The sequence below is a fragment of the Urocampus carinirostris genome, chromosome 6 (genome assembly GCF_059441175.1).
Source record: "Urocampus carinirostris isolate Australia breed hairy pipefish chromosome 6, RoL_Ucar_1.0, whole genome shotgun sequence".
Classification (NCBI taxonomy): Eukaryota; Metazoa; Chordata; class Actinopteri; order Syngnathiformes; family Syngnathidae; genus Urocampus; species Urocampus carinirostris.
In genome coordinates, this window is record NC_142354.1 from 45537621 (window position 1) to 45547008 (window position 9388).

At 39.6% G+C, this 9388-nt stretch overlaps 1 protein-coding gene across 1 annotated transcript in view; it reads right to left on the bottom strand.

Moving 5' to 3' along the window:
- Positions 1-5968: 5968 nt before the first annotated feature.
- agtrap (angiotensin II receptor associated protein) overlaps positions 5969-9388 on the bottom strand; it is a 25407-nt gene continuing 21987 nt past the window's right edge. The window contains exon 5 of the mRNA XM_088337297.1: positions 5969-6573. Coding sequence (XP_088193423.1) covers positions 6449-6573 — 125 coding nt within the window. The 3' untranslated portion in view covers positions 5969-6448. The remainder of the gene's footprint in view (positions 6574-9388) is intronic.

The window sequence follows — 9388 nt, forward strand, 5'->3', positions numbered from 1 at the left end:
GGTATCAGATCAGTATCGATCAATCCTATCATGTATTTACTTGGATCGCATGGATACCAGAATCCCCAGCATTGCCCACCCCTCCTCAAAATGTAAATTCTCGTATGAGGGCGGCAGTGGCTCAGGAGGTAGAGTGCTCGTCTTGGGATCAAGAGATTGCAGGTTCGAATCCCTGCTCCTCGGTGTTACATGTGGAAGTGTCCTTGGGTAAGACGCTGAACCCCTAATGCCCCCAATAAGCAGGTGAGCGCCTTACATGGCTGCACGGCTGCTATGGGGAAATGTGGAGCACACTGTAAAGCGCTTTGGGAAGTCTTGACTTGAAAAGCGCTATAGAAATGCAGATGATTTCATTTGAGTGGCTTCTATTGTGGAAACATCACGTATTTACGTAAACACGTGGAAAAAGCTCACCCTGTAGAGAGCAACAAGTTTCCTTAATAATATAAATATAAACATGTTACTGAACAAAACCTGGAAATCAGCTTTCACTTCAGCAACATAACCAACGAAAGATAATTGACACTTTCTTTGCCTTACGGAATGTATTTTTTAAACAATATGCAATGGAAGGTATTTTAGTTGTCTTGTTGACATGGTTATACAGTATTTGTATTTTCGTTAAATTGCTCCTTTTTGGTTTCACTTTCTTGGCTTTTGTTCTAAAACAGTTGTAATAGAAATTTTTATATTTATTTTTTCATACTGTTAAGGTTTGCAATGTTGTCGCAACCTTGGTTGGGGGGGTTCGTGACATTCCAAAGCAAAAAGTAATGCTATCAGATCAGTATCGATCAATACTATCGTGTATATACTTGGATCGCATGGATACCAGAATTCCCAGCATTGCCCACCCCTCCTCAAAATTTAAATTCTTGTATGAAGCATTCGTGCTTTTCGGGATGATTATAGGCAAAACAACAAAAAACAAATTGGTGATGTAATTTATTTTGTGGTTTCCATCAAAATGATAAAAAAAAACATGAGCGCAATATAGATAACGTTTTTACCTAATGCTCTTTCTTCAAAAATGGGAGGCTTTTTTTTGTGTATATCTGAAACAATGGTCCTAAATGAGCTCTTGTGTTCTTAATTATCTCTCGGGGATATCGGTAGCCACCGTGACAAATTGACTTTCTGTTTTTGCGTCCTGCGGCAATTAGCTAGCGGCGCCAAAGACTAAGCTTTGTCAAAGAATGAATAATGAGCTGCTCCGATTCTCAGACCTTTCCCCCTTTTTGTCCTTGAATCTTGCGGGTTACTCCGTGGTCGACTCATTTCAACCAATAAGCGTCCTTGTGCCAGGATCTTTGTACATCCTTCTACAGTCATCTCTCATTTTTTGCAAAGGTTGTGTTCCCGCGATGGTCAAAAACAGCATTGTAGAAACCTTTCTTTATCTAGTACAGTGGACCCTCGGTTTTCGAACGCCTCTCAGTTCGAACAAATCGGAGTCCGACCAAAAATTTCAAGAAATTCTTGCTTCGCTGTTCGGTCAAAACACCGGAGTTCGAACGCCGGTAATGTGTGAGTGCGTACGCTAGGGTGCCATGCTGAGCGGCATTAGGGTGTTTTAGCCTCTTATTATGCCTCCGAAGAAAGTCAGTACGAGCAGCAAAGTTGCTACGGGTGAAAAAAGAAAAGTAGTGCGTACAACTATTGCCTTTAAGAAAGAAATCATAGCAAAATATGAAGGAAGTGTGCAAGCGCCTTCTGCTGACCACCACAAAGGTAAAAAATCCTATTCATAAGATTACGATAACGCGAACGTACGATTAGCCTGGGTTAGCTTTAAGTGGGTGTTGGAACGGAGCCCAACTTTGAGGGTGTTGGAATGGAGCCCCTTTTCCAATGAACCGCTCACCACTTGTTGTGGAGACCCAGGTCTAAATGACGTGTAAACAACCAGATTTTTAAATTTTTACACGTTCATGTTAGCGTCATCTTTCGTACGGAAGATTACGAAAACGCGGACGTACGATTAGCCTGGGTTAGCTTTATGTTTACGTTAAACATTCAAGGTAAACATTCAGGGTGTTGGAACGGATTAAAACGATTTACAATATTTTTAATAGGAAAAATGATTTCGGTGATCGAACAAATCGGTTTTCGAACATGGTTTTGGAACGGGTTATAGTCGAGAACCCAGGTTCCACTGTATACGGAAACTGCTTTTACCTTCTTTTAGGCAGGGTTCGGCAAACCAAAATGTTGAAAGAGCCATATTGGAACAAAAAAAAAAAATCTCCAAGAAATATGTCTGGAGCCACAAAAAATTAAAAGTATAAGGCTTTTCACAAGCCTTAAAAAAAGGAAAACTATTTTGTATCTATCCATTTTCATTCGTAAATGATAAAAATGAGTGTCTTGTCTGTCTTACTGAAACCATATGTTTTTCATCATTTAACATTTTGAGGAAGCTCTAAAGAGCCGCACGCAGCTCCAAAACAAATTTAGGGAGTTGGGAAGTTCGATTTGTTGGCGATAGAAAGCCTCTTCCTCCGCCTTTTGGTACTTTTATCGGTTGAGAACGCTTTGTTGACATGCTGGCTTTCAGAGAAGCTTCAAAAAAAGATTCTCGCGTATGTCATGTAGGCTTGTCAAGCTGTTTTACTGATATGTCCGACTAAACACCGCAACATCACTCATGCAGAGGCAGACACAGGCAGAAAAGGGGAATGGTGACTGTTTATGCAGGATGAAAACTTAGCAAAACAGTGATAAGTAAGGACATTTCTGTATAATCTTCTTAATGAAGGGACAGTGTATAATAGTTTACCACCCGATCTCACCATTTGTCTAGTAAATAAACTCCTAATTGAAATAGTATGGAAATGTAGAATATGTGGTATCACGCAGCATTTTTTTCCTGTCACAATAGTCGATTAATTCTTAATCATGTCACTTGACAAGGGCCTCATCTTTGACTAACCGCTGATGCAAGCTACTTAACTATGGCCTACATGTTGCCGACCAACTCCCGCTATGGGTGGGAAATTTACGGCCCGCGGACCACACGCACCCCAACTAGCTTTTTAATCCGGTCCGCCGAGCAAAAACGGTCAAAGTATAATGGCAATGTATACAAAAGTAAACAAAGTACTACTGATAAAAACATTATTTGGGTGCCAGCATTGTTCCCATTGTCCTTTTGTGTGTTTACTACATATAAAAATACTACAAAAATACTGAAAACTACTACAAAACTAAACGTCACATGTATTGCTTAAAAAGAGGGACCTAATACAATATTTTGCGTTCTACTGCAATCCCTTAAGAATACTAATACAGTATTGCTATACAAAAATTACTACTACAGAAAAAAATACTACAAAAATAGAACTACCTTAATACAACAGAAATGTACTATCCTGCTACTACAGAAATACTATAGGAATCCTAAAAAATACCACTACAGAAAGTACTATAGAACAAAGGTTCCCTGTATACACATATACCGTAAATTCCGGACTATAAGCCGCTACTTTTTTCCCAAACGTTCAACCCTGCGGCTTATTCAGTGATGCAGCCAATTTATGTCATTTTGCTATCGGCCGCCAGCGGCGCTCAAGTACAAAAGGTAAGATTTAGACCGGTGGAATATATGCGCCGAGGAAGACTGCAACTTCTTAGTTTGTGCACAAATAGATTTAGAGTAGACATATCCTCATCATGCAAATTGCAAAAAGAAAGGCACATGACGCAGCTTTCAAGCTAAAAGCAATCGAGCAGTCCGATAAAGAAGGAGCGAGCGTGTTTTGGAATAAGGGAGCGTGGGACGACGTCTATATGACAACGTTTCTCTCCGACACTGAGGAAGACGACTTTGACGGCTTCAGTTCTAAGGAGGATGATGAGGGCGGTTTACCGTGATTTTTACAAGTACGGTATGTTTTTTTAACAGAACCGTTTACTGTGTTGCAAGTGTGTTGCTAGCGTGTTTCTACCAATAACTGCCCTGTCACAGGCACCGTTTGGGATGAAAGTTATATTATTATTAATAAAGCTTTGAAAACTCTCTCGGTGTACTGTCTTTCTTTGTAAATATGTGTAACCATGTATAATATGTATTTGCGACTGTATATTTTTGTCATGTATTTTTTTCAGACACTTATTCTGATATGTTTTGCACGGGCGAATACAAAAGAAGGGGCGAAACAAACGCGGGGTGACAGGAAGTGGGGTAAAGGCGAGACTTGTTTGTGGCGGACAATAGTGGATATATATTTTATCCACCCTTACCTTTGAAAATATAAACTTTTTTCCTTGGATTACTTTCAACAAGACTCGGACTCTGCCGGTCTGCATCAAACCTTAAGTACCGTATCATTTTCCGTTCATTTTGCCGGCTGTGATTTTTGGACTATGTACTTTTATGAAGGACATTTGGTTTCAATCGCGGGACTTAAAGTCGGGTTTGGGTTAATTTTGTGTTTGTGTTACATTTTATTAATGTGGGCGCATGCGGCTTATATACAGGTGCGGCTTGTGTAAGTACAAAATCGGTTTTCCTCTTAAAATGTGGTGCGTGCGGCTTATAATCAGGTGCGCTCTATAGTCCGGAATTTACGGTAAGTGTATATAGTTTGTATATTATATCTTGTCATTTCTTGTGGAGATAACAGTCAGATAAGTCATACATTATGCTTAATTTTTTTTTTTATTATTGTCAGGTCTTTTTCCATAATGTACTACCACAAACACATTTCAACCCGTACATGTGGTTTGGAGCGACAGTCTAGTGAGTGAGCATAAGCAGCGTACACAATTGTTCATTTGATGCCACAGCAAATAAACAATATAGATTGTGGAAACGCTTCAAAGTAAGGATGCACTGTGCCAAAAATGGCTAGGATTGCGATTATGATAAGCCGATGCATATTTTTCATTTTGCACATGAGTAGGTAGGAGAATGAGAGTGCCATCAAAACGGAAATACTGCCAAGTTTATACCAACAAAATGTGTTTTCCTCAGTTCTGCCCATTTTTCGGAGCTGCTAGCCAAATTTTGGCTTATATTTACATGACAACCCTACAGAGCTAGCTTCAAATGCATTCATTCCGTTTGTCTCCTGGCACTCATTTTATACGGTGGGTTTAATTGACTTATTATCATGAATTCTTTTATGACTATTATGGGTATTATTATTACTATTATCTTACTTTTGTATATGCGCATATCCGTTAAAAGCGAAGATGCCCTAAAATAATGTGCCTGAGAAGAAGCGAGAGACGGTTCAGTGTAGCTGCTTGGAGCTATTTCTTTGACATTGTTACTAGCCTCTTCACTAAATGATTATGTTATTAGCACATTTGATTTCTCAGCAGGTTTTTTTACCTTGTTTGTTGTGTCGTGCCCAAAAAGTTTCTTCAAAGTGCATGTCATTTTCCGTATTTATTTTGAAGGACACTTTCAGACAGAAAATGATGTCCTATTGTGAGCCATATTGCTTTACTCTATTTAAACATTCTCATTGAAACATGGCCTCATCACTTTCATCAGCCATCTGCTTCCTCATTGTCTGTAAGTCTCATCCCATCTCATCTCATTAGCTGCACCGCTTATCCTCAGTAGGGTCGCGGGGGTGCTGGAGCCCATCCCAGCAATCATCGGGCAGTGGGCAGGGGACACCCTGAACTGGTTGCCAGCCAACCGCAGGGCACACGGGGACAGACAACTCACTGGCTCATTCCCACCTAGGGACAATTTGGACCGGCCAATTCACCTGAAATGCATGTTTTTGGAATGTGGGAGGAAACCGGAGTCCCCGGAGGAAACCCACGCAAGCACGGGGAGAACATACAAACTCCGCACAGGAAGTCTGGAGCTGGATTTGAACCCACGCAGGAGGTTCCCAAGACATGAACTGTGCCGCACATGCGCTAACCACTGCGCCGCCGTGCTGCCCCATTGTCTGTGAGTTTCCAAAGAAATTATTTTGTAGATATTTTTTGATGTAAATTGCTGAAATGGCTAATCCCTTTGTTTTTTTGTCGATCGTGTGTCCCAGACTCACAAAATGTTTGCAGTATGTTTCAGTTTCACTTTGTTTTGGATTAAAGTTGAGCTTGGACGCTAATCTTGACTCAGCAATGCTGCTAAAGTGTGTACGACACACCACAGACACACACACACACAAGGAGAGCAGAACAGTGTTTGATGATAATTTAATAAAATACTTAAAATCAGCATCTAGTAAAAATTCCAGTGATTTGTTTATCATTTTGTCTAAGTCAGTGCCTAATGAAGTGTTTTATACCGTTTTAATTCAAATGCAGTTTGAGTTTGAGTTTATGGGTCAAAACGTTAACTTGGTTTCATCCATACTTACGAGTAGTAACAATAAAAATAACGCCATCAACATGAATGCTGTCCATATAGCAGACAGGTGGTAAAAACTGCACTTGGTCCCAAGTGGCAGGCGTCAGGATCCTGAGCAGGCGGGGATCAGTAGGTCCTGGCCGTCTTGGTGTCCTGCGCCTGGTTGAAAGGGTTTGCAGCACTCGTGGAAGGCTCCTGCTGGGGTTCGATGGACTGATACGCGTCCCTCTTTCGAGTCATGGAGGGGAAACCTACGTGGTTTGGTGGTGGTGGGAAGGGACAAAAACACACACAAGCCAATGAATAAACATTGCTACATAATCTGTTTTATTAGCAGGGTTGGGTAGGGTTACTTTAACTGGATTACTTTCAATGACTTTTGGATGACTCCAATACCAAACATGCTAATAAAAGATAAAAGAAACTAAATCAGCCAGGGGCGATATAGCACCAAATGAATCGTGCCAACAACTGTTAAACGAAGAAATACATTGTTATGTTGATTTAAAAGCAAAAGTCAGACATCTCAGAAGCAAGCAAGCCTTTTGTAAGCAGGGAAAGGTTTTGTCCGCCACTTTCAGCCAGCCAACTACGAGCGCTACCCCTAACTCTCATTAAGCACCTCTGGCTGGACTTCCCCAATGGATTCAAAGCACAGTAAGCAAGCAGCAGATCTTTTGTTTCAGGAACATGACATGAATAAAGTGTTTAGAGGGCGAAATAAAAAAAATGATGTGATCTCTGCTATTGCTGAAGTGATGAGGGAAGTGCGAGTAACGCAGCACAGCTCGCACCAGTTGTGCGTTACGTCACGGACTCAGGTGGCAAGGAGCGCTTTGACACATTTGAAAATGTTACCAGTAGGAAGCGAGCAGGGTTGGGTAGGGTTACTTTATCTGGATTACTTTCAATGACTTTTGGATGACTCCAATACCAAATATGCTAATAAAAGACAAAAGAAACTAAATATGAATAAAATGACTCAATTTTGTGCAGGCTTGGGGAGTAACGGAACACATGGAACGGCAAAAATGATGTTTGGATTTATTTTCATTTTGTTTCTGTCACATTTTATGTTCGTTTTGCCGGAGATCAAAGAGATCAAAGCCAGGAGAGAAAGCTTACCACGTGTTGTGAGTCATCATTTGATTTATATTTAGTTTCCTTTGTCTTTTATGAGCATATTTGGTATTGGAGTAATCCAAAAGTCATTGAAAGTAATCAAGTTAAAGTAACCCTAGCCAACCCTGCTTGCTAGTATTGCTTTTCTGTAAGGGTGAGTGGATCGATTGAAATATCGATATTTTCGATACTGAGCGAGTGCTTGTATCGGAGCGATACTGTCTTCCCATTTCAACTGATTATTATCATTATAATAATTTTGTTAGTGTATCGTACGTTATAACTTTAAAATTCAATCCGATTAGTTTATGGAAAGTGCTAAAGGTGCTTCGGAGCAATAACTAACAGATTGAGGAATGGCTTCTTACCGAAAGTGTTTACCCCCCTAAACTCTCATCAACATCGCTCCTGATTAAAATGTTCTGTATAATTTCCTCTGTGAATCAATATGTTGGTATATTGTTTTTCAGTATTTTTATCCTTTTGCACATTTAACTTTTTAATGTGTTTTACTTGTACTGGAAGGAGAAGCCCTCCAATTTCATTTTACTTGTATAATGTGGTATGAATAAAGTATCTATCTATCTATCTATCTATCTATCTATCTATCTATCTATCTATCTATCTATCTATCTATCTATCTATCTATCTATCTATCTATCTATCTATCTATCTATCTATCTATCTATCTATCTATCTATCTATCTATCTATCTATCTATCTATCTATCTATCTATCTATCTATCTATCTATCTATCTATCTATCTATCTATCTATCTATCTATCTATCTATCTATCTATCTATCTATCTATCTATCTATCTATCTATCTATCTATCTATCTATCTATCTATCTATCTATCTATCTCTCTATCTCTCTATGGTATCTATCTATCTATGGTATCTATGGTATCTATCTATCAATGGTATCTATGGTATCTATCTATCTATGGTATGTATCCATCTGTCTTTCTTTCTATCCATCTATCTATCTATCTAACTCGATATCTATCTATCTATCTATCTATCTATCTATCTATCTATCTATCTATCTATCTATCTATCTATCTATCTATCTATCTATCTATCTATCTATCTATCTATCTATCTAACTCGATATCTATCTATCTATCTATCTATCTATCTATCTATCTATCTATCTATCTATCTATCTATCTATCTATCTATCTATCTATCTATCTATCTATCTATCTATCTATCTATCTATCTATCTATCTATCTATCTATCTATCTATCTATCTATCTATCTATCTATCTATCTATCTATCTATCTATCCATCTATCTAATGATGATAAAGATCATGCATCCATCCATTAAATGCGCCACTTATCCTCATTAAGCTCACGAGGGTGATGGAACCTATCCCAGATAAAGGTCATTCATTACACTTTATGTCCTTACTGACTATGTATGTATTTATGTACATCGCGGAGCCATGGTGGCTTAAGTCAAGAACACACTCAGATTCTTCACTCTTTCTGGGAGATGGATACAGAGGAGGAGTTTTCCAGCCCCCTCGCTCAATCCAACCCATGTGTCAGAACACCTATTGTTGGGAGTCAATAGGTGACCAAACCCCCTAATGCCAATCGCCAAGCAGGGAAGGAACGGGGACCAATGTTACTACTGACTTTAATTTCAAAATATTGTGTCAAGAAGTGCTTTAGTTTTCTGGTTGACATTGTTACTGATGTGACTCACCTGTGCCCGCTCATTTGGCGCCGTCGCAGGTTCTGATTGGCTCCCTGTCACTATTTGAACCCAGTCCTGTCTGTCCCCTAGTGTCAGTCTGTCTGCGAACCTCATTGTATACTAGGCAAGCCTTTTTTGACCCTGACTCCCACCTGTCCCGTTTTTGCTACTGTCTATCTCCGGCTACGACCTGTTTTGCCCCTGACCACGTCTGTTCTCCTGTCCCGGCTT